Source organism: Jaculus jaculus, chromosome 9 (assembly GCF_020740685.1).
Source record: "Jaculus jaculus isolate mJacJac1 chromosome 9, mJacJac1.mat.Y.cur, whole genome shotgun sequence".
Taxonomy (NCBI): domain Eukaryota; kingdom Metazoa; phylum Chordata; class Mammalia; order Rodentia; family Dipodidae; genus Jaculus; species Jaculus jaculus.
Window position 1 is genome coordinate 134,155,606 of NC_059110.1, and position 24,836 is coordinate 134,180,441.

General features: G+C 47.5%; 1 protein-coding gene across 1 annotated transcript; it reads left to right on the plus strand.

Annotated features, from left to right (window-relative positions):
• The first annotated feature begins 193 nt into the window (after positions 1-193).
• Positions 194-22,808, plus strand: Arl17a (ADP ribosylation factor like GTPase 17A). The gene is made up of 5 exons (XM_004655111.2): positions 194-321; positions 2,998-3,168; positions 7,863-7,973; positions 18,213-18,337; positions 21,091-22,808. The coding sequence occupies exons 2-5, from the start codon at positions 3,021-3,023 to the stop codon at positions 21,250-21,252; spliced, it is 546 nt and encodes a 181-aa protein (XP_004655168.1). The 5' UTR covers positions 194-321; positions 2,998-3,020; the 3' UTR covers positions 21,253-22,808.
• The last annotated feature ends 2,028 nt before the right edge of the window (positions 22,809-24,836 follow it).

The following is a 24,836-nucleotide window of genomic DNA, read 5'->3' on the forward strand; positions in this document are numbered from 1 at the left end:
CTCCCATTGGAAGATGAACCCGGCTTCTTCAAGAGCTTGGTGCCGTCGCCTAGGTCGCGGGGGGCGGGCCTCCTCGCTCCCTGACCCTCATCGTCCTTCGCATTGGTCGGGTGGGCCGTCATTCAAGGAACTTCGTTAACATTGGTTCAAAGGCTCCAGGAGGCGGAGGATGATTGGTTGGCTGCTACTCCCGCCCCCATGTAGTCGCCATTTTATTGAGAGGCGAAATCGTAACGGCGGCGGCGGCGGCGGAGGCGGCGGCGGGTGAGTGCGTGTCGCTGCGGGTGACGGTCCTTGTGGAGGTGATCACGTCGGTGACAGGTGAGTCTCAGGCCGGGGAGAGAGACAGGACGGTGGCTGTCACCACCTGCTTGGATTTCCCATCTGTCCCGAGAGCGGCGACGGCCTGCGGAACGGGGTTAGGTTCCGCTGTCCCGTCCCCGCCCTCTGCGGAGCCGGGGCCGCGGGCAGCGACCCATACTTGGCCGGCTCCGCCGAGTAGTCCTCCGCGCTGACCCCGAGCGCTGGCGGACTGGAGGCCCGGGCAGCAAGAGCACCCGCTTGTGTGCCCCCGGACACCCTCACCTTGGCTGCCGCTGCCGTTCGTGTCCTTGAGGTCTCGCTGTCATTGTCACTGTCGTCTCCCGCCCCACACCCCGGACATTCGCTGCTCGTAGCAGACGAGGGGGAGCGTGGTCGGCAGAGTCTTCCAGAGGATCTCCCCTGGGTTCCGGGACCCCGGGACACCTGATTGGGAAGATGGGGAAAAGGAAGCCGGCGGGAGAGCCTGGAGGGCAGCGTGCGATTGGCACTGTGCCTCCAGGGGCCTCTAAGCAGGGAAGTACCTTTTCTCCCCCCCTCCCCCTCCACCCCTCTGGAAACAAAGGAAAGGAATCTTTAGTTTTGTCACCTAAGCAGATTTTTGAGTGTGTCAATGCACTGGATGATTTTTTTTTTCAGTCCCATAACGGACCTGCTTGCGAAGGATGAAAGCAGTTGTCTTTGGTTACCTGTCTCTTCGTGTATGTAGAGGAGGAACGCTGCCTCTCACTGTCTCGCTGTGGAATGGAGTAGTGTGTACTTGGCCCTAGTCCACGATGTTAAGCTGTTGTAGGAAACTTGAATTGCGGAGGTGGAGCCTCTGGAACCTAGTGACCTCCCCACCGAGGTCATCAGGACTCTGGATGAATGGGAGATTAGCTGTCACTTTCACTCCCCTCCTTCCTGTAAAGCTTTCTTTGGTTAGTTAAAAGGAAAATCATAGTTCCTGGAACTAGGATTTATATATTATTAGGATTTATTTATTTTTGGCAGTTCTGGGAGTGGAACTCTTTATACATGGCTGACAAGCCCTCCACCACTGAGCTACATCTCCAGCCCCAAGAGGGTCCTTTTGAACAGTCATCTCATTTTCTAAAGCTTTCTCACCTTGGTCCTCCTACCTCTGCCTCCCGAGTGCTGGGGTGAAAGGCATGCACCACCACACCTGGCTTACAATTTTTATTTCATTCATTGGTGAGAAAGAGAATGATAGTTGTTCCAGGGCCACTTGCTTCTGCACACAAACTTCAGACACATACTCCACTTTGTGAGTCTGGCTGAACATGGGTACTGGGGAGTTGAACCTGGGCCAGCAGGCTTTGTAAGTAAGCACCTTTAATCACTGAACCATCTCCCAGCCCTTTATTGCTTTCTTATATAGTCTGCCAGACACCCTGTTGAAAAATAAGGACCGTTTCTGCTGTTAGAATTCAATATAGTGATTACTCTTTGGAGAGTAAAGACTGGGAGGGGCACAGGGAGAAAACGGTCTGTATCATTTTTTTCTTTTTTCTATTTCTATTTATGTGTATATGTGTGTACGCGTGTGTACGTGTGTATGGGCACTTGGTGTCACGGTTTACATGTGCAGGTCCAAGGACAACCTCAGGTGTTTGTTGTCTTCCACCTTCTCTTTTTGTTTTAGGGTAGGGTCTCACTGTAGCCCAGGCTGACCTGAAACTCACTTTGTAGTCCGAGGCTGGCTTTGAACTCACGGCTATCCTACCTCTGCCTCCCTAGTGCTGGGATTAACAGTATGCACCACCATGCCAGGCCCCACTTCTTCAGACAAGGTCTTATAGTTTTGCCCCTGATTTTGTGTGTCTAGCTGGCGTGGGGGCTTCCGGATTCTCTTCACTGCCATAGGCTCATTGGGCTCACAGATGCATGCGCTGTTTGTGTCCCACTCTATGTGGCTGCCGGGGAACCAAACTCAAGCTGGCAGGCATGTACTCTAGTGTCTTCCACTGCTGAGCTGTGTCCCCAGCCCCTAATCATCTTTGCCTTGACCTGGTTATACTAGGTGTGTTTGGTTCATGAACAGTCCATGTTTATGTCTGTATGTAAATTATACTTTGGTAAAAAGTTTTAAAATCTGGTTGAGAGCAAGGCCATGGTCACTCTGTAGAACATTGGTTGGTAAGATCTCACCTCATCTCTTTGCCTACTTAATTTCTCTCTCAGTGCATTTCTCATGCCCAGTTTCCTCAACTTTGACTTTTCTTAGCTCTTTTCTGGGTAGTGGAATTGTCTGTTACCCAAAGGCAGTTACAGCTTCCTAAAAATACAGTTATTTAGCCAGCCTTTAATAACTTTGTGGAAAATAAATAGGGTCTCTGATCATAAATTCTTGTTTTGGGAGAGCTCAGAACAAAGAATACGCTGGGGCACAGCTTCCATGATTATGACGGCTGCTGCCAGTTGTATGGTACTGAGGGTGTGTTCCTGCACGTCTGTTGTGGATGCTGCTGTGAGAAGTAGCATTTTCTGGCAGAGCATCAAAAGGCTTAGCCGAGTCTTCTTTGGAAAACAAGACGTCCTCTTTCTTATTGTCCAAGCTCTACTTAACGTAGTCTAACTCTTACTAGGACCTACCTTTAATTGTGCCATGTAATTTGTATTTGTTGCTTGTCTGTCTCAGCCCAGAGTACATCTTCAACTTGCTTTTCTTTTCAGCAAGGTTACAGAATTCAGCCGCAATGGGGAACATGTTCGAAAAGCTGTTTAAAAGTCTGTTTGGGAAAAAGGAGATGCGGATCCTCATGGTGGGCTTAGATGCAGCCGGCAAAACCACCATCTTGTACAAACTGAAGCTGGGAGAGATCGTGACCACCATCCCTACGATAGGTATGCCCGGGCCCTGCTGTGGCTCAGCAGAGGCCCCGTGTGCTGCACTCTCACGTACTTCTTCTGTTACTGAATGTGTTTTTGAAAACCTTGACTGCCATAAGAATAAAACTTTTGGGGGCTGCAAAAGAGTTTATACTTTTTTTAAAAAAGCTGTTTAGTTAATGTTTTCAATCTGTTTAAAATATTTTTATTTATTTGAGACAGAGAGAGAGATAATAAATGAGTATGGGCATACCAGGGCCTCTTGCCCCTGCAAATGAACCCCACACACATGCATCACTTTGTGCATCTGGCTTTATGTGGGTACTGGCTTTGTAAGAAAGATGTTTTCACTGATGGGCCACCTCCCCAGCCGTTTTTCTTTCTCAAGGTAGGATTTCACTCCAGCACAGGGTGGCCTTGAACTCATGGCGATCCTCCTACCTCTGCTTCCCAAGTTCTGGGATTAAAGGTGTGCGCCACTATCCTAGCCCTAGTTTTGTTTTTTATATGTGGTCTATAGCTGGGGCTGGCCTCAGACGCAGCTTTCCTTCTGCCTCATCTTCCTGAGTGCTGAGAATCATATATAAGTATACATACTTCCTTTTCTTTCTTGGGGTATGTTTGTGTATCTGATCATAGGTGTTTATGTGTGAGTGTGGGCACACATAGGCTCCAGAAGTCAGAGGACAACTTTTTCCTTCCACCTTGTTTGAGGCAGGGCCTCTCATTCATCAGGCTATCTGGCCCTCAAGCTTCTAGGGCTTCTCCTATCTCTGCCTTCCTCTCACTGTAGGGTACAGAGATTATAGACATCTGTAGTACAGTGTCCAGATTTACATGGGTCTGGAGATCTCAACTCAGGTACTCATACTTGCTCAATGAGTGCCTTATCCACTGAGCCATCTCCGTGCCTCTATCCATGCTTTTTGTTTGTTTATTTTTTTAACATATTTATTTATTTGCAAGAGAGAGAGAGAGAGGCAGATAGAAAGAGAATGGGCACACCAGGGCCTCTAGTGGCTGCAGACGAACTCCAAAGTTTGTGCATCTGGCTTATGTGGGTCATGGGGATTCTAACTGGGGTCCTTTGGCTTTGCAGGCAAGTGCCTTAACCGCTAAGCCATCTTTCCAGCCCTATCCATACTTACTTTTTAAAAAATATATTTTTTTAATTTTTATTTATTTGACAGAGAGAAAGGGAAAAAGAGAGAGGAAAGGAGGGAGAGAGGGAGGGAGAGAATGGGCATGCCAGGGCATCCAGCCACTGCCAATTGAACTCCAGACACATGTGTCACCTTGTGCATCTGGCTTACATGGGTCCTGGGGAATCAAACCTGGGTCCTTTGGCTTTGCAGGCAAATGCCTTGACCACTAAGCCATCTCTCCAGTCTTATCCGTGCTTTCTTAATTGCTCCTCAGTATCCCGCGTACATTTCTGCACAAGGAAAGTCATATGAGCATACTTAGTTTAAGCAGATTTAGCCCTATGTGCTTGGCGAAGAAGAAAATACAGTAGCAAGACAGTGATGAGAATCCTGGCCCTCATTCCTCTCTGCCAGAAGTGGGGGCTGCTGCCACCTCTTAGCAACCTCTGTACCAGCTGGCTTCTCCCTAGACTAACTGCTCCAAGTGTGCTCCTCGTGTTTAAAGATGGAATGCGAGTTCCTCTTTCCACTCTGGCTCAAGCCAAATGCTTGAGATGGTGTCCAACTGCAGGAGCTCAACAATCTGGTCTCAGTGGGAACCAGCGTTATGTTTCATGAGCTCTTTAAGGGATTTGCAAAAGCAGTTTTGACAGAACTTAATCTTTGCCTTGTGACTCACCTAGAGAACCAAGCTCCTGAGTGTGGCTCTGCTCCACAGGCTGGCATGTGCCTGTTAGCAGTGTTCTGAGTGCTGGGATAGGCACAGGAGCCAAGGGGTCAACATGCATCTTGGAGACCAACTTTAGGTACTGTAACGTTTGAAGAAGGTACAAACTGATGAAAATGTTCACAGAAAATTTCAAATAAAATGAAAATATCTGTCTCCAATTTCTCTAATTATAAAAAAGCACGGATTTTGCAACATGTTCTACAATTAAGATTTTGTTGGGGGCTGGAGAGATGGCTTAGCGGTTAAGCGCTTGCCTGTGAAGCCTAAGGACCCCGGTTCGAGGCTCGGTTCCCCAGGTCCCACGTTAGCCAGATGCACAAGGGGGCGCACGCGTCTGGAGTTCGTTTGCAGAGGCTGGAAGCCCTGGCGCACCCATTCTCTCTCTTTCCCTCTACCTGTCTTTCTCTCTGTGTTTGTCACTCTCAAATAAATAAATAAATAATTTAAAAAAAAAGATTTTGTTGGAATTATTATAAAACCCTCATGGCCCTTTCCCAAGTATGGTCCACTTCCTGTCATTTCCTCTCTGGGCTGCCTTCCTGCCCACTTCCTTTGCCCCTTCCCCTTCACGCCAGCTCATTCTTTTGGTCTCAGTTTAAACATTTCTTCTCAGAGGTGCCTTTCCTGACCTCTTAGACCAGTTTCCCTTGCTCTGAGTTTCCATAGCAACCTGAAGTTCTTAGTAACTCTTAGAAACATTCCTGTAGTTTTTTGTTTGCTGTCACCTTCCCAACAACATAAGTAAGAGCAGGAGTCATGTGTGTCTTGTTCACTGTCCCCAAGGTCTGACAAAATGCCTGGCCATATTAGGTGTCCAGTACCTATTTGGTGAATGAATTGACTGCTGACATTGTGGCTAAACTAGTGGCCCTTGATGAACCTCCCCTTGTGTGATGCTGAAGCTTGGCCACATGACCTTGGCTGGTGAGACATCAGCAGAGTTGACAGGTGCTTGCGCTGCGGGGCTGGCGCTAACCAAAAACCACGGGTATCAGTCGTCTCAGTCGAAGCCAGTGTTCTTTGAAGATAAATAAAAGTTCACCTGAAAAGAAAGAGACCTGCCCCCACTGACTCCTTAGCTCACCACAGCTTAAGGAGGAAGCCCAGGAAGCCCATAGAAGAGGTGCCCCCAGGCATAATGATTAAGCTGAAACCAAAAGAATGAGCTGGCATTCACTAGTTAAAGGGGGAAGGGCAGTGCACAAGACTGTGATATAGGTCAGCTTCAAATTTTAGTAATGGGGGCTGGGAGATGCCTTAGTGGACATGGCTTAGCGGTTAAGGCACTTGCCTGCAAAACTAAAGGACTCAGGTTCAATTACCTAGGACCCACATCAGCCAGATGCACAAGGTGGCACAGGCATCTGGAGTTCATTTGTAGTGAGTAAAGGCTCTGACATGCCCATCCTCTCTTTCTATCTGCTGCTTTCTCTCTCTCCCTCTCTCAAATAAATAAAATAATAATTTTAAAAATGCTCATTTCTAGCCAGGTGTGGTGGCACATGCCCTTAATCCTAGGCTTGAACTCAAGGCGATCCTCCTACCTCTCTCTCCCCAGTTCTGGGGTTAAAGGCATGTAACACTACACCCAGTTTAGACTACTACTTTTTTTTTTTTTTTTTTAAGGTAGGGTCTCACTCTAGCCCAGGCTGTCCTACAGTTCACTATGTAGTCTCAGGGTGGTCTTGAACTCATAACGATCCTCCTACCTCTGCCTCCTGAGTGCTGGCATCAAAGGTGTGCACCACCATGCCCTGCTAGACTGCTTATTACTAGAGCTTGTTTGTGCCTTTAGAATTCATTCATTGCTCATTTTCAGAAATGTTCTTATTAGGTCCTGGTGTATTTCTCCAGGTTGTTTAAGGCAATTTTGTTAAGTTTCCTGTTCCCCCCCCCACAATAGGATTGGAATGACATTGAATTTTTCTTACTTTTATTTTTATTTATTTATTGGAGAGAGAGAGAACGGGCATGCTGGGCATCCAGCCACTGCAAACGAACTCCAGATGCATGCACCACCTTTTATGTTTGTCTTGTGGGTCCTGGGGAATCAAACCTGAGTCCTTTGGTTTTGTAGGCAAGCATCTTAACCACTAAGCCATCTCTCCAGCCCCAGCATTGGGTTTTTGTACTTAGCAGGATTTAGCTTGTTGCAGTATAGTAAGTGTCTCCCTACAACAAGGTCTGACAAACAGATTTCAAGTGAGCAGGTCCTGGTTACTATGGTCCTTGGCAATCATATTTGAATCAGTATGAGAACCAAGTAGAGAAAAGTCTATCACTTTTTTTTTTAACTGTTTTGAGACAGGATTTCTATGGTGATTTGAATGTACAATGTCCCCATAGCCTGATGTGTTTGTGATTAAGTCTCGTACTTAAGCCCTAGCTGGTGGAGCCTTTGGGAGGTGGACTCTGCTGGATGCACTACTGGGGGTGGGCCTTGGGATTTTATAATCCAGCCCCCATTGTCAGTGAGAGCAGAGCTCACTCTTGCTGCTTCCTCCCTGCTGCTGCTACGTGACAGTGTGAGTTGGCTTCTTGCTCCTGCTGTGCTTTCCCCACTACAAAGAAGCTTCCCTTAGAGGCTGTACGCTGAAATAAACCCTTTCCTTCCATAAGCTATTCCTGGTCAGATGTTTTGTTCCAACAGCGAGAAAGTAACTGCTTCAGTCTCCCTTTGTGGCTCAGGTTGGCGTTGAACTTGAAGTTAAGATCTTCCTGTGTTAGCTTTCTCACCAGTAAGCTGCCAATACTCTCCAAATGTTACTTGCAATTATTCTGAATTTTTTAAAATCAGAAATAATAATTAAAAGTTTTCTGTCTTTCCAATTTAGGTTTCAATGTGGAGACAGTAGAATATAAAAACATCAGCTTCACAGTCTGGGACGTTGGTGGCCAGGACAAAATCAGACCTCTGTGGCGACATTATTTCCAGAACACCCAAGGTAACATTTGGGATTGTGCGTGTTCATGTGTCGGCAGGTGGGCGCTTCTGGGGATGTTGGCTGCTCTGCTTTCCTTGGATTTTCAGGCGTTTGCTCCCTGCTTATGTCTCACTGGAGAGATGTCTGAGACTTGGCCCTAGGAAAAGGACGCCTCTTGATCCAGAATGGTTAGAAAATGGCCAACCTGGTACATTTTGTCTTTTACTTGAAAAATGTATGAAATGCCAGTTTTTGAAGAAATCTGTGGGGAATATATGAAAAAAATCACACCTCTGGAGGGAAAGAGATGAACAGGAATGGCTAGAACCTGAAACCCTGAATCCTGGCATCTCATATGGCCATGGTCCTTCCCCATTATCCTTCTGTCCTGTGTATTCATGAACAAGCATGAATAGCCTTCCCAAAATCTGCACCCCCTGTTTCATTATTACTGATTTCTTAAAACAAGGGGCTCTCATGTGCCCAGAATCTTTTCTGAGCTGATAAAAATATCTTACTGAGTATTTCCTGTTGAAGCAGTCCTAACTGTTTACATGGTTTCTCCACTCCGCTTCCCATGGAGACTCTTCACAAGGCATCCACAGATTACTCATTTTGGAATTTATTTGGAGTATATTCATTTTTAAAGATTCTGCAATGGATAGGATTTTATTTTAGGTGTTTCATGATAAAGACTTTTATTTCTCAGCCTTTCCAGACCAAACACCTAGGTCCATTTGTGCCTTTATATCCTTACACTTTTTAAATTTTTTATTTATTTGAGATTGACAGACAGACAGAGAGAGAGAGAGAGAATGGGTGCGCCAGGGCCTCCAGCCACTGCAAACAAACTCCAGATACATGCGTCCCCTTGTGCATCTGGCTAATGTGGGTCCTGGGGAATTGAGCCTCAAACCAGGGTCCTTAGGCTTCACAGGCAAGCACTTAACCACTAGGCCATATTTCCAGCCCCCTTTATATCTTTAAAAAGATATTTTATTCATATATTTATTTGAGGGAGAAAGCACATCAGAGTCTCCTGCCACTGCAGATGTTTATTTTGTCCCTTTATATCTTTAACATCTTTGTTTTAACTGTTACCTTTAATACTTAGCTCTTTTTTCAGTTATTTTCTCAGTCCATAGGTTTTAGAATATCTTCCCTCAAAAAATAGTGTAGTTTGGGGGCTAGGGAAAAAGCTCATTTGGTCAAGTGTTTGCCTTGCAAGTCTGAAGATTGAAGTTTGATTCGCAGCATCCATGGAAAATGCTGTGCCCAGTGGAGAACGTAATGGTGGTTCTGGGGTTTAGAGACAGGGTGCTCCCTGGAGCTCACTGGCCAGCCAGTCAGCCTATTTGGTAAGTTCCAGGCCGGTGACAGACCGCTCTCCAAAAGGTCAGTCACATTCCTGAGGATGATACCTGAGGTTGTCCTCTGTCTTCCACATGCACAGATACATGCTCCCACACACATGAATACACATTTAAAAAGTACAGTTTTTGAATACCTTTTTTTAGTGGAAAAATAATTGTAAGTAAAATGCCTATTTTTAGTTCACAGAATGGAATTGTTTTGTGTCATTTCTCAGATTCCTTTTGCATGTTTTATTTATTTATTTACTTATGAGAGGAAAAACATGTGTGTGTGTGTGTGTGTGTATGTGAGAGAGAGAGAGAGAGAGAGAGAGAGAGAGAAGGCAGATAGAGAGAGAATGGGTGCACCAGGGAGTCTAGTCATTGCAGAAGAACTCCAGATGCATAAGCCACCTTGTGCATCTGGCTTTACATAGGTACTGGGGAATCGAATCTGGGTCTTCAGGCTCTGCAGGCAAGTGCCTTAATCACTAAGCCATCTCTCCAGCCCTTGTATGTCTTTTAAAATATTTATTTATTTATTTATTTGAAAGAGAGAATGGATGCTTCAGGAGGGCCCCTTGTCACTGTGGATGAACTCTAGACGCATGCACTACATTGTGTATCTGGCTTTACCTCGGTACTGGAGAATCAAACCCAGGCTGGCACGCTTTGCAAGCAAGAGCATCTAACCACTGAGCAATCTCCCCAGTCCCTATATTTCTTTAAATTTTTCTTTTCGATGTGTATGGTCTCACTCTCACCCAGGCTGGCCTGGAACTCACTCTGTAGTCCCACACTGGCCTCGAATTCACAGTGATCCTCCTACCTCTATCTCCCAAGTGCTGGGATTAAAGGTGTGCACCACCACGCGTGGGCTGATGTCATCTTTTCCCCTTCTCTTAGGCGGGTCTTGTATGGGTAGTGTTGCCACTGTGAGGTCTTTGTGTCTGGGATACGGTATTACAAAGCACTCCTCCTCTTCCTTTGGCTCTTAATTCTTCCTGCCACCTCTTCTGCAGTGGTCCCTGTGCCTTGGAGGGTGTGTCATTTAGTGCTGAATACTCCACTGTCCCATCTTCTCAGCACTGTGGTGAATTTTGAGTCACCCTGCTGGTCACTGCCATCTGAAAAGAGAAGCTTCTATAACCAAAAGTGAGAATAGCATTAATAAATGGGCATAAACCTCAGTATTTGGAGTGCAGTGTGTTGGGCATAATACAGATAAACCTTTTAATCCTGCATTTCTTTAGAGTTTACTTCTTTTTAAAAAAATATTTCATTTTTATTTATTTATTTATGAGAGAGCAAAAGAAGGCGAGAGAGAGAGAGACAGAGAGAGAATGGGTGCACCAGAGCCTCCAGCCATTGCAAGTGGACTCCAGACACATGCGCCCTCTTGTGCATCTGGTTTATATGGGTAGTGAGTATTTGAACTTAGGTCCTTTGGTTTTGCAGGCAAGTACCTTAACTGCTAAGCTATCTCTCCAGCCCCTAGAGTTCATTTCTAACTGATGAGGTCTTTCAGTGTCTTAAAATGTAATTTTCGTGCAGTTATATCATTTCCAAAAGTCGTATTTCTTTTATGTCTAGTACCCCATCCATGTGCAGATCTCCCAGTGTGCATCGGGTGTCTTTCTGTGTCTGATTTGATTGCGTCAGGATCAGAGGCACCTGCTGCATGTTGTTTTGTCACACTTCACTTTCTGTGCTGTGACTTGATTGTCTACCTGCATCCTGGGTCTGGCTGTGCTGCATTTACCTTATCTCTCTGGATTTCCTACAGTGATAGACACTTGATTAAATTCTCGCTCACTTGTGTGACAAGACTACTTCATAAGTATTCATCCTGTATTATCACATCCCGTTATATCTGTATCATAACACAGAAGTTTGGTTATCATACTTAAAATACATAACATTTATTGAGTTAGGGAGACAATTCAGTGGTTAAAGGTGCTTGCTTGCAGAGCCTGCCAGCTCAGGTTCAGTTCCTCAGCACGCACATAAACCTGGACGCACGGCAGGGCATGCATTGACGGACCCGGTGTGTAGGAGGTGGGAGGGCGGCTGCTAGGCTGACTGCTGCAGTCTGCCAGTACATTTGCAGCAGCAAGAACTTGCCTCAAAAGAAGGCAGAACCTGGGGACCTCAGAGCTGTCCTCTGACCTCCAGACGTGTCATATGGCATGCAAACCTAGCCACACAGACATACACAAAGTTTATTTATAACCTTTTGTTTTGTTTTGGATCTTTTTTGTCTTTTTCAAGGTGGGGACTTGCTCTAGCACAGGCTGACCTGGAATTTTCTGTGTGGTCTCAGGGTGACTTTGAACTCATGGTGGTCCTCCTACTGGCTTGGATTAGTTTTATTTATTTATTTATTTTGAGTCAACTTCTTCCTATGTATCCCAGGCTCACCAGGATCTCAAGATCCTTTTGCCTCAGTTTCTCAAGTGCTCAGACTCCGGTCACCCAGTACCATGCCCTTTTTTCAAGATGGTTTAACTGTTTTAACATAATACCAAAAAAATTCCCCCAGAGCCCATACATATATACTTTTTGTTGTTGTTTTTCCAGGTAGGGTCTCACTCTAGCTCAAGCTGACCTGGAATTTACTATGAAGTCTCAGGGTGGCCTTAAACTCATGGTGATCCTCCTACATTTGCCTCCCAAGTTACTGGGATTAAAGGCATGTGCACCACACCTGGCCATACATACATTTTTTGATATTCATTAGAGTTCATTTAATTTGGACGGGTACTTGGCAGGTTGGCCAAACCTTTGTGGTCTCTCTTTTTTTCTCTTTCTCCTCCTCCTCTCTGTCCTCCATTTTTTCTCTACTTTTTTTCCACTCTCCTTCACTTCTTTCTCTGCTGGGAAACCTTGAGAGAGTTGGGAAATCTCGTCTGTTTTTTCTTATCTTAAAACAGAGACAGTGCTTACTGCTTGCCTCGATGGGCTGAAGGAGGACGAATGTTGGGACCCGCTCAGCTCTGCGGTTGGGAGGCGGGGTGTCGGGCCCAGATGGGTGTTCTTCCTGTTGTTCTATGACACCATTTTTTCCTCTCCTGTTCAGTTTTCACCTTCAAATACCATGCTGCCATGCATTTTGTCTTCAGTCTTTTATTCGTAATAAACCTAATTTTACCGAGTCTTAGTTGTTTGCTTTGATAGGACCTTGGGCTGATAGTCTGGGCTGTTTGTGAAGTACCAAGTGGGAGCTGTTTGGAGAATGGACTTGCTGTCTCCGGCTGGGCCACATGTCCCTCCCACGAGTGGAGTAGCCTTGGATGCTGCCCCTGTTTTGTCTGCCAACTCCCCAGAGGTCAGGCTGTCTTCATTTCAATTTTCTCCATCAGTCTGTTGACTATAACAGAGCTTAATGAATGCTTACAGCTCTCCAATGAAGACATTATTTTAAGCTGCATCTGATGGCACCAGGCCTGTAATCCCAGCTGCTTGGAAGGCTGAGACAGGAGGATCACAACTTTGAGGCTTGCCTGGGATACAGAATAAGTTCAAGGTCAGCTTGCTCAACTTTGTGAGACAGTCTCAAAATAAAAAATAAAAAGTGGGAAGCCAGGCGTGGTTACACATGCCTTTAAACCCAGCACTTGGGGAGGCAGAGATAGGATTGCTATTGAGTTCAAGGCCACCCTAAGACTGCATATGAATTCCAGGTCAGCCTGGGCTAGAGTGAGACCCTACCTCGAAAAATCAATAAAAATAAAAATAGATAAATAAATGGGGGAGGAGATAGATAGCTTCCCTAGCACACACGAGGCCCTCGGTTCAATTCCGACTCCCATTTTATACCCCCAAGTCACCCCAAAAAGCTGCAGATTTAAAGTGTCACATTCTAACTCTCCACCATCACTGACATTTTCATCAGGCAGTCATAGCCTTGTGGAAAGTTGAAACAGGTGTAGCTTTGTCTTCAGCACTTTACCTTCACAGTGTAAACAGGGAAAATGGGCTGTACTTTTTTGGTTTTCAGGTGACCTGTGTAAGGACACATACGTGAATGAGTTCTAAGTGGTAGCATGAGTCTTGCTGTTCTTTCTCCTCCTCTTCTGGCATGTCTGCCCACGCTGGCATGTGACTTTTTTTATTTTTATGTTTTTATTTTTGGTTTTCCCATGCAAAGTCTCACATTAGCCCAGGCAGACTTGGAATTCACTATGCAGTCTCCGTGTGGCCTCAAACTCACGGTGATCCTCCTACCTCTGCTTCCTGAGTGCTATGATTAAAGGCATGCGCCATCCTCAAATGTTCTTTAGAAGCATTTTTATTTATCTAAGAGAGAGGAGAGGTGGTGGCAGAGAATATAGGTGCACAAGAGCCTCTTGCTGCTGCACACAAGCGCTGGACACATACGTTACTTTGTGTGTTGGGCTTTATGTGGGTACTGGTGAATTGAACCTGGGTCAGCAGGCTTTGCAAGTGAGTGCCTTTAACCACTAAGCCACCCCCCCCCCCAGTTCCCCACTGAATCTTGCTTGAATTCTAAGATATGCCAGGGAGGTAGAAGACATCCATATCCATGGCTGCTTGGGATTCCACTGAGAAGCTCAGCAAACAAGCCTACTTTTCAGCGTGAGATCCAATGTAAAGTTCTCAGAGAGTGAGGTTGAGACAGAAGGAACCCATTCAGTTTTGTTTTGTTTGTTTTGTTATTTTGTTTTTCAAGGTAGGGTCTCACTCTGGTCCAGGCTGACCTGGAATTCACTATAGAGTCTCAGGGTGGCCTCGAACTCACAGCGATCCTCCTACCTCTGCCTCCTGAGTGCTGAGATTAAAGGCGTGCACCACCGCGCCCAGCCCCATCCAGTTTAGAGGTGAAGTCTGTTACGGCAGGGAAAGCATGGCAGGAGCAGGAAGCCGGCAGCACATTGTCACATCAGCAGGAAGGAAGGAAGTAGAGTATATTTTATTTTTAAAGAGAAAAGATGTATTTTGGCTCATGGTTTCAGAGGACTTCACCCATGGTTACTTGGTCCAATGCACATGAGCAGAATGTCATGTTGATGGGAGCATGTGGTGAAGGACATAGTTTTATTTCTGTTGGAAATAGCAAAGGGATAACTTGTCACTTCTGCTCTGTGGGTTTTGCCTTGCAGACTCAGGATCTGCTTGCTTTTCTGGATGACCTGGCTATTCAGTTAGTATTAGAATCCAGAACTGATAGCAGTATATCTAACCGTTGGGGGGGGGAGTTGAGTGTTTTGTATTTTTTTCTTTTTAAAATCTGACATGTTTACCGGATACAGCTTTGAACCCCTGCCCCATGCATGCCCCAAGCATGCCAGAAGCTCTGGTAGGCTACAGCGAGGTCCTGGGACACAGAGGTGAGGAGCAGATGGATGTCTGTCCTGTACAGTGGTGAAATCCCGGTGTTACCTAACCTGACTCCAACTCCCCCTCCCTCTTAGGGTCCCTCCTGCAGTGTCCCCGTGAGTTGGGCCTTAAGTTGGGCACAAACATCTCCTTGGCAGCCCTCTGCCTCTCCAGCCTGTGCTCTGCTGACTTCTGTAGTGTTTTACCCTCTGGTTTTCGACGCCCTGAGTCAGCCCCCGCCCTGAGCGTCTTCCTCTGAGTTCACCCTGGTTCTGTCAGTTGTCTGCGCACGACCTCACAGCTGACACCTTCGCTGTTGTGGCAGTTCATCGAGTTCCTTCTGTGCTGGTGATTGAGAGTGCAGGGACCAGCACTGGCCATGGAACATTCCCGGGACTTTCTTAGGGATGTCTAGGAGAAAACCTGGGTGTTATCACCCACATCTAAGAAAAGAGCTTCTGTCACTGTGGTGATTCAGCCTAGGGCCAAGGGAGTTCTTTTAGCAAGCACTGCACATTCTTGTCTCAAAGGCCTTGCTGTCAGCCAGACACCAAGATGTTACTGTCACTGTCACATGGCTGGCATGTGGGGTAACTGTCTGCCCCTGAGGCTGCAGCAGTGTGGCAGGTCTGCGCAGCACTTGGCACCTCTCTCAGGCGTGATGTGGCGGTGTCTTCTTCAGCCCGCCCGGGTTTCTCACCTACTGGGATTTCTCTGATGCTAGAGTGGGAGCTGTGAAGTCTTCTGACAGCCACTACCTGGAGCACAATCCTGCGTAAGAGTCACTCACTTCTGTCCCTAGCTGTAGCAAGTTTGGGGTCCCCACGCCACCCTCACTACTTGCTAGATGGCTTTGAATTTGACCGTTCACATCATGCTTGCTGGTGTTTCATGAGCATGACTCAGCAAAATTCAGTTTTATTAGGGCAGAAGGACACACATGCATCAGTTCACTGGGGACTCATAGACCTGGGAAGGTACCAGGCACAGCTTTCATTGCCCAGTGCCCGAGGAGTCCGGCATGTAAACTTCCCCGTTAGCACGCGGGTGTGCGAGGGGAGACAGTGCTGCCCCGGGAGCTTGCGTGAGCTCTAGTGTGCTGGCTGTTCCTGAACTGCATTACGGAGGTGTGAGGATTGAGTCATTGGCCATGCAGTTGAACTGCAGCCTCCTCCTCTTCCCCACGTCATGTTGGCGTAAGCTACCAGGGGTCGCCCCACCACCACCAGACACTCTCCTGCTGAGCATCGTGTGTGTGAGGATGCTATGTGTGCGCCATGCAAGTGTGCATGCCCGCTGTGCACGTGTGCAGAGACCAGAGGAGAATGTTGGGGGTCCCGTCACTCTTCTGCTTTCTTTCCATGAGTCAGATTCTCTCACTGAATCTGAAGCTGTTTTTCTTTTTTTGGTTAGATTGGCTGACCAGAGACTCAGTGCTAGGATTACAGGCCTGCATAGCCACACCCTGCTTTTGGTGTGGGTACTGAGATCTAACCCAAGTCCTTATGCTTATGTAGTGAGTCGTCTTACCTACTATTGCAGTCAGGTCTGCATTGCTGGTAGAAATCACCCAACCAAGAGCAGCTTGTGGGAAAAAGAAGTTTATTATGGCTCACAGGCCCAAGGGGAAGCTCCACGATGGCATGAGAAGTGGGTGAACTCACCTTCTGGCCCACATAAGGTGGATAACAGGAACAGGAGACTGTGCCAAACACTGGCATGGGGACACTGACTATAATATCCATAAGTCCACCCCCAACAATAACACTGATTCCAGGAGGCATTAATTCCCAAATCTCCATTAGCTGGGAACCTAGCATTCAGAACACCTAAGTTTATGGGGGACACCTGAATCAAACCACCACACCTACTGAGCCATCTAAGTCCCTTTTAACACAGATAATACTAACACCCCACAGAATTACCAGCTTATTTAGTTTTTTTGTTTGTTTGTTTGTTTTGTTTTTTAATGAGAGAGAACTAGCACACCAGGGCTTCCAGCCACTGCAGTCAAACTCCAGACACGTGCTCCACCTTGTGTTTCTGGCTCATGTTGGGCCTGGGGAGTGGAACATGGATCCTTAGGCTTCTCAGGCCTTTGAAACCGTCTTAGGTAGTCCAAGTTGGCTTCAATCTATCTATGTAGCAAGTATGAGGAGCTCAGGACCAAACTCAGGGCCTCGTGCATGCTAGGCAAGTGCTCTACTAATTAAGCTACATTCCCCAGCCAAACTCTTTTATTTTTCAGGTTCCCATGGGAATCTATTGACATTCGTACAAACCAGAAATGTAGGTGACCTAATGGCTGTTGGGCTCTTTTAACTAATGAGGGATGAGTGTACAAGAGCAGACATTTTCCTTTTTGTTCCCAGTGGACAGTTCTCCTTTTTCCTTTTTTTTTTTTAATATGAGAGAGAGAGAGAGTGAGAATTGGTGCACCAGGGCCTCTGGCCACTGCAGTCGAACTTCAGATGTGTGTACCACCTAGTACTCATGTGCAGCCTTGTGCTTGTGTTATCTTGTGTGTCTGGCTTACATGGGATCTGGAGAATTGAACATGGGTCCTTAGGCTTCACGGGCAAGCACCCTAACCGCTAAACCAACCCATCTCTCCAGCCCCCTCTCCAATGGATGGTTCTGAAAGGTTTTCCTATGGCTTAGCATGCCCAACAGTGCTGAACATTGCACCATCACACAGGAGTTGCCAGCTTGACCTTGTTGATTCTTCCCTCCCACACACTGGTCTTCAGGTCGGGCTGTGTTTTAGGAGACTATTCCTCAGTGCTGTTTATTGTAAAGTGGCTTTTCTTTTTCTTTTGAGGCAGGGTCTCACATTATCCCAGGCTGACCAGAAACTCAACTCTGTAGCTACAGGCTGGCCTCAAACTCAGAACTCATAGCAGTCCTCCTACCTCTGCCTATTATATATATTATGGTATTGATTTATTTGCAAGCAGGGGAGGGGGTGGAGAGTGAGTGTGTGTGTGTGTGTGTGCACGCACACGAGTGTGCGTTCATGCCAGTGCCTTTTGCAATTCCAGACTCATGTACTTTTGTGCATCTGGCTTTACTATGGCTGCTGGGAAATTGACCCCTGGCTATAAGCCTTTAACCACTAATTGGCATTCTTTTCAAAAGCCTTATTTCCTCATGTGGAATTTGAGTAAGAACTGAGCCTGACTTTACTTTGACTGCTTGTTCATCTGCAGAAGGCCTTCCACCCCATGGACAGGGTGACTGGTTGCATGTACAGCAAGCTCCCTGACTCCGGAGAGTCATACTGTCCTCTTCCTTTCTCTCACTGCCTTTGTCTCTCTCTTGACAGGGTCTCCCTCTGACCCAGGTTGGCCTGGAACTCACTAGGTAGTCTTGGCTGGCCTTACACTAGTGGGCAATCCCCCTGCCTCAGCCTCCTGAGTGCCGGGATGGCAGGGCGAGCGCTCCTGGCTCTTTCCTTTGCTGTCCGCTGCCTCGGTGAAGCTGCCCCGAGTGGTGAGCAGCTGTGTCTGCGTACAGACAGCACTTTCTCCAGGTTTGCATTGCTCACGTATTTGCAATTTCTTTCCAGGTCTGATTTTTGTGGTTGACAGCAATGACAGAGAGCGAGTCAATGAGGCCCGGGAAGAACTAACGAGAATGTTAGCCGAAGATGAGCTTCGAGATGCAGTTTTATTGGTGTTTGTAAATAAGCAGGTATATGGTTATTGGCTTTCTGAATTCGGAAGTGTCCTGCTAGGTGGATCCCTTAAATGTATAGATATCTAACCTAGAGCCTGCCTCCTCTTAACAGTCCCAGCCTGATCTCTCTCCAGCTCCTTTTTATAGTCACTTACTCACTCTGTTATGCTAACTGAGCATCTGCTAAGTTCTAGACCTTGTTTTAGGTACTAAGTATTCAGCAGTGCACTAGGCAAGTCCCTGTGCCCATGGGATTTACTTTCTAGTGCCATGTGTCTAGCGGTCATTGTGGAGGAAGGAGAGCAGGGTAGCTGTGGGACAGGGCTGGGGATGATGTCAAAGCCAGCAGGAAGGAGGAACAGAAGGAGTAGGGAGTGGGGGCCGGCGCTGAGCCTGGATCCTTTGGGGCACATTATTGGGGAGGGAAAGGGGTGGTCCAGAAATTGGGAAGCGGTGAAGGAAGCATGGGAGGAAGGTGGGTACAGTGTGTGGCTGGTACCTTCTCGTTGCTGGGACAAAACACCGCCAGAAGCAGCTGTTGGGGAGCAAGGGTTTAGTTTGGCTTACAGTGTCCAGGGAAAGGTTCACCGTGGCGGCAGGGAAGGCCCGGCAGAGCAGGCCGCAGGGGCGTCACATCTTGTCATAGCAGCAGAGGGAGCTAACTCTGAACACCCAGTGGGCTGGACTAATGCACCTCAGTGAACATGCCACCTCCAGCAAGACTTCTCTCCCAAAGGCCCCACAACCTTCCCAAATTGCCTCCAACTGGGGACCAAGTATTCAAAACACATGAGGCTATGGGGGGACGTTTTTGTATTCAAGCCACCACAGTGGTCCAGGCCTCAGGATGAGAGCCGGGCTGACTGCCGAAGAGAAGGTGGAGCTGGGTGGTTAGAGGTAATCTGTCACATAGGGATGTACCGCCTATCTCTGTTTCTTCTGCAGTTGAGATCTTACTGCTGGGACACGGTCTGTTTTGTCACTTCACATTCATCTGATGCAGTTTCTCTTGTCACCCCAGTCTGAAAACATGCGTTTCCATGGTGGATGGCTCATGATTCACTCCACTGTTGCCCTGCCGTTCAGGTTGAATGCCAGGCAGTTTCATCTGTGCACAGAACAGACTTTAAACAAACAAAAAATCATTACTTGTTTTTGATGGTAAAAGCAGAACACATCCAAGGTATAAACTTAAAAAGCAGTTTAGAATGTCAAGTGAAATGTCCCAGTTCCTTTTTTTTTTTTTTTTTTTTTTTTTGAGTTTAGAAAGATTTGTTACAGAGTATTGTGCAGCTTAGGAGAAGGAAAGAAGGCAAAGTGCCTATAAAACAGGAGGGGTCCTGAGCAAGTAATCCCTCCAGTTCTTCAAGGTAGAAAATGCTGTTAAATTAGGCTTTGCATGGTGGCACATGCCTTCAATCCCAGCACTCAAGGGGCTAAGGTAGGAGGATTGCTGTGAGTTTGAGGTCACCCTGGGACTACATAGGGAATTCTAGGTCAGCCTGGGCTAAAGTGAGATCCTACCTAAAAATAAAATATATATATATTGCTAAATTTCTTTTTTCTTACTTCTGGTTAGGATGGCAGCTTAGGAACCACGCCTAGGGGAGAAAAAGCCCCCCCCCCCCACAAAAACCAGTAAAATAACACTCTTCTACTAAAAAGTGAGGGGTATAAGAAATTACCAATGGCAGCAGAGAAGTAGGAGAGATGCAGAGCATCCAGAGCCACACAGGCCGGCAGAAGCGGCTCCAGCAGCGGCGGCACCAGGTCCGCGGGGCCACAGCGGCCAGGCTCGGCTTGAGCTGCAGGAAAAGCCAGGTGAGGGGATTTTCCACTCACACTGGAGCTCCTTGCAAACTCACATTTCTTTTTTCTTCTTTCAGTATTTAGCATATTTATTTATTTGAGAGAGAGGCAGATAGAGAAGGAGAGAATGGGCACACCTCTAGCCACAGCAGATGAACTCCAGACACATGCATCTCCTTGTGCATCTAGCTTTACATGGGTGCTGGGGAATAGGACCTGGGTCTTTTGGCTTCTTAGGCAAGTGCCTTAACCACTAATACCACTTAACCACTTTATACCTGTGTAAGCAATTACATAATTGTAGTTATGTTTAAATTGCAGAGATCATGGTATACGTTCTGTTTTGTGGCCTTTTTCACTTAGCATGTATTTGACATTCTTCTACATCAGCACATTTAGATCTTTTCTAATGCTAATGGATTCCAGTTTAGCTTGGGCTTACTATATGCTAGGTATGGTTCAGAGAAAAAAGATAGATTCCTGCCCTATGTCTACTTAGAGAAGACATATAGTAAGTATGCTGAGTGAATAGCTTTTATAATATGGTTATACATGGTGGTGTTATGATAAAAAGATGGAGAGAGCCAGTTTGGAGAGGCCCCAAATGCCTAAAAGCTTCAGTGGGCTCTGGCTCTTCCTTGAGAGAAGTGGGGCTGTGATGGGTTAGAACTGGCTTCTGGGTTGAAAATGGACAAGAGGAGCAAGAGTGGACGCAGGACAATGAGTGCAGAAGCTATTTCCGTAATCCAGGAAGGAAGCTGGCGGGGTCGGGAGCGAGGTGGTGGCGGCGCGGTAAGAAGCGCCTGGGTGGGGTGTGTTCTGACAGTAGAGGCCCTTCAGGAGCTTCGCCACGTGACTGGAGAAGGAAAAGGTGAAGGATGTGTTCAGTGTTTGGGCTCCGGCAAGTGAGAGAGGTGGACTCAGGTTGGCACACTAATTTTTCCATGTTCTCTTTTAAGGATCTTCCCAATGCTATGAACGCAGCAGAGATCACAGACAAGCTCGGCCTACATTCCCTCCGCCAGAGAAACTGGTACATTCAGGCTACCTGTGCCACCAGTGGAGATGGGCTTTACGAAGGCCTGGACTGGCTCTCCAACCAGCTCAAAAACCAGAAGTGATTGGAAGCAGTTCATTCCCCGTGCATCGTGGCAAAGCCGGCTGGCCTTTCCTGTGTGCGTGTGAGCGTGTGAGGAGCCCACGGGGCGGTGTGGCTGGGAGTGGAGCAGCTTTCTCACACCGTGCCTTATACACTCTGTAAGAAACCCAGTATTACATTTTAAGGGAACCAGTGTTACATTTTGAATGCTACCTTCCATTTCACTAGCGTTGATGGTCCTTTCTGCAGTCTCTGTGGGTGCTGTAAGCCAGAGCATCTTTGGGCTGGAAGAGAAGGGAGCTGGGACGGGTCGTTGCAGTCCTGGGTCTGGCATTTCCACACACCCGCAACCCTGCTGGACTTCAGTGTCCTTACGTAAGAGCAAAGGAGGGAGCTGCCACTGTTTCCCATCATGCCAAAGCTAGTAGCTCACTTTTCAGTGCTGAAAAGCACTCCTCCAGAAGGAAAGGTACTTGCTTCGCACTGTAAGCGTCAAGGGGTCAGACTGGGAAGCTTCCCTTGAGTTTAGCCTTAGCCCAGACTTCCTGATGCAGCCTGCTTGAGTCAGAGGATTCAGTCAGTGACCTTTTCATTAGTGCCAACATTGTAACACTAGAGGAATTTCCAGCCCTTCCCTTACTTGCCAAGTGGAGGCCCTGTCAGGTAGTGGTCCAGCGGGAGGACAGGGCTCTTTCTCCGAGTCCAGAGCCCACAGTGAAGGCAAGGTGGCTGCAGGCAGGGGGTGAGGTGGCTCCTGTGTTTTGACATCGCCGGGGCTCGGGCCGAGGCTGCTGCTCCCCCTCCCTGCTCTGTGCTGAATGTTGGCCTGAGGCAGCAGGCTCACCCTGGGTGGAGTAGTCACCTGTCCAGCTGGCCCAGTCCACCATAATTCCTGTTCCCAGAGCTGCATATCTGTGAGTTCTGAGAGTTTGTGCGAGATTGAGAGGTCAATTTGGGAGTGAAGTTTCCAGTAGCCCCTAGTATTGCCCATGTTGGTGCTAAACTTTGTCCTGAACAGCATCTCTTCCCACCGCTTATGGTTCTGACTCCCTCTCGGGGTGGCATTAGCATCCGAAGAGTGCTGTGTTACCCTCCAAATAGGAATAGGAAGGCCCGAGACAGCCTCTGGTCACATTTCTATTTAAGCCTTTCCACTATGTAACTGTTTAAAAACTCCCTTTTCAACAAATTTTGATCCACATTTCAGGGGAAAGGATTGTAAGGTGAATTTTAACAAAGTCAACCTTGTTCATTGATAACAATGAAGTTACATACTAGGAAAAAATTTCATGTCATGATAAACGTGGGTTATAATGATTTTTCTCAAAAAATTAACCTTAAAGAATACTGATTGCAGTCTTGGCCACTAAGTCCAGATGTGATTTTTAAACCACAGAGGAATTCTTGCGAAGTCCTGAATTGACTGTACACTCCCGTCCGCCGGGAGTGTCCCTCACCCTTGTGAAATCATGCGTATGGTGCGCCTGGCCTGGTGCCAGGCTGCAGTGGACGTTGGTGATTGGTTGAACAATAAAGAACGTGCTTGGGAAGGAGAGGCCATGCACTCCTGCAAGTCTGGGCTGCGTTGTCCGTTCCCCTCTGTCTTCGACTTTCTCCTGGAAGCTCCCAGGACACGTGTCCCTGCCACACAGGAGGTGCCGCCCCAGCCTGAGGGCCCTGCTCTTGCTCACTGGTACTTTTACTACCATGTCTCTCTCTCCCTGTCACATTGGCATTTGGAGTGGTTAGGGAAAGTGTAAATGTGGTGCTGAACAGAGAGCTGAGCCCCTGCAAGTCACGCTCAGGTACAGCCACCACTGTGAGCCTCCGCGTCTCTGAGCCTCCACTTGCTTACCTGTCACCTGGGGATGCCAACACCCACCGCACAGGTTGTAAGGATTAAACATCACATGCTGCTTTGCTGTTTGCCTGGGATAGAATCTAAGTTTGGGCCGCAGTGCTGGCTGCCCCCTGAGCAGCATTACTAATGGAAGGGGAGAGTGGGAGGCCCCGCTCTTTCCTATCCTGTTCCTTCACTTGATGATGCTGAGTGCTTTGTCCCTTCTAACCTTGCTCTAAGACCAGCTGAGACACTCCCATAAGAAACAGCGTGTAAAACAAAAAACAAAGAAACAAAGAAACAGCGTGCTGCAGCCCACCCTGTTGCCTTTCCTCTGCCTTTGTTTCTTCTTTACATACAGTTCTGCAGGGCCAGAGCGCGCCACCACCACGAGCTCGAGACAGCGTCACCCCCAAAAGAGGCCGTGGCCATGAGCTTCTGTCCTGCATTCGTCCTGGGCACCACTCACGCTCCGTTTCTTTGGCGTTATCTGTAGGGCCTGGGCAGCTGGTGAGAGCTCTAGACGTACTGAGGAGCTGTAGGCCGGCACCCATAGCAACAGTTCCAAGGCTACACGGTGACGGGCAATGACTGCCACATAGTTAGGTGGCCTTGGACCTTACCACTCCAGCAGGTGTAAAAACGCGGTGTGCTCGCCTGATCAGAACGCAAGAACTGGAGCTGGGGTGGAGCCAGCAGAGCCCATGCACCAGCTAGAAGATTCAGCCTCTGACCCTTCACTTCTCTCCTGGGACTTACCAGAGATGTAGCTCTTCTGCCTCCCAAATGCTGGGATTAAAGGTGTGCACCATCACGTCCAGTTTGAGATGCTGTTTTTCTTTTGAAGTATTTGACGTTAAAAAGTCTTTTTGGAGTGACTGGAGAGATGGCATAATGGCTAGGGCACTTGCCTGAAAAGCCTAACGATCCAGGTTCAATTCCGCAGTACCCATGTAAAGCCAGACACACCAGGTGGCACATATATCTGGAGTTCGTTTTTAGTTGCTAGAAGGCCTGACGTGCACATTCTCATTCTCCCTCTCTCTCTCTCTCCCTCTCTCAAATCTTTTTGGTAGCATCTTTCTTGTGGTGTAATTCATAAATCACACTACAGAGAGCTCATTTGAGTGTGTGACTGGACAGATTTTAGTATATTCACAGACGTTTGCATTTGCTGCAGTTTGAGAGCATCCTGTAAAGACACTGCAGCCCTTGCAGCGCTCTGTCTGTTTCCCGCACACTCCCCGTAAGTCCTCGCTTGAGACACCCACTTAGCCACTGGGACCGTCTGTCTCTGTGGACGTGGTGGCAGTGCTCTTTAACCTGTCTTCACTGCCCTGTGTGCCCTGAGGAACACTGTGCTATTCTCTCCTGTTTGTTTTTCATCTTCCCACACTTCTCCTCTAATGCATAGCCTGGGCCCTCCTGTTCAGAAGGGTCTTGCTCACACAGAGCACCTGCAGGCAATTGCATTACGAAGGTGTCTAACCCAGAGCAGCTGCTCAGGGCCACTAGGTGGTGCTGCTGTTCCACTCCTGCTCCCCACCTCTGCCCCAAGCCCTACTTAGAATGGACGATGGGGCTCAAGTGCAGGGGAATCCATTTCCTCTCGCTGGTGACAACAGGAGTGATGCAGAAAATGGGCACAGTCGGACACAACCCCAAGCAGAAGGTATTTGAGTGGCAGTAATAATAAAGATGGTGTCACTTACTGAACACAGTGTTATCAGGACACACGCTTTATATATATCCTCTTCTCCAGCAAG

Bases quoted from the DNA above. Each gene is read 5' to 3' on its own strand.
- Arl17a (XM_004655111.2), top strand. From the start codon at position 3,021: ATGGGGAACATGTTCGAAAAGCTGTTTAAAAGTCTGTTTGGGAAAAAG. The intron at 7,974-18,212 runs GTAACATTTGGG...ATTTCTTTCCAG, and splicing joins TTATTTCCAGAACACCCAAG to GTCTGATTTTTGTGGTTGAC. The intron at 18,338-21,090 runs GTATATGGTTAT...TTCTCTTTTAAG, and splicing joins TGGTGTTTGTAAATAAGCAG to GATCTTCCCAATGCTATGAA.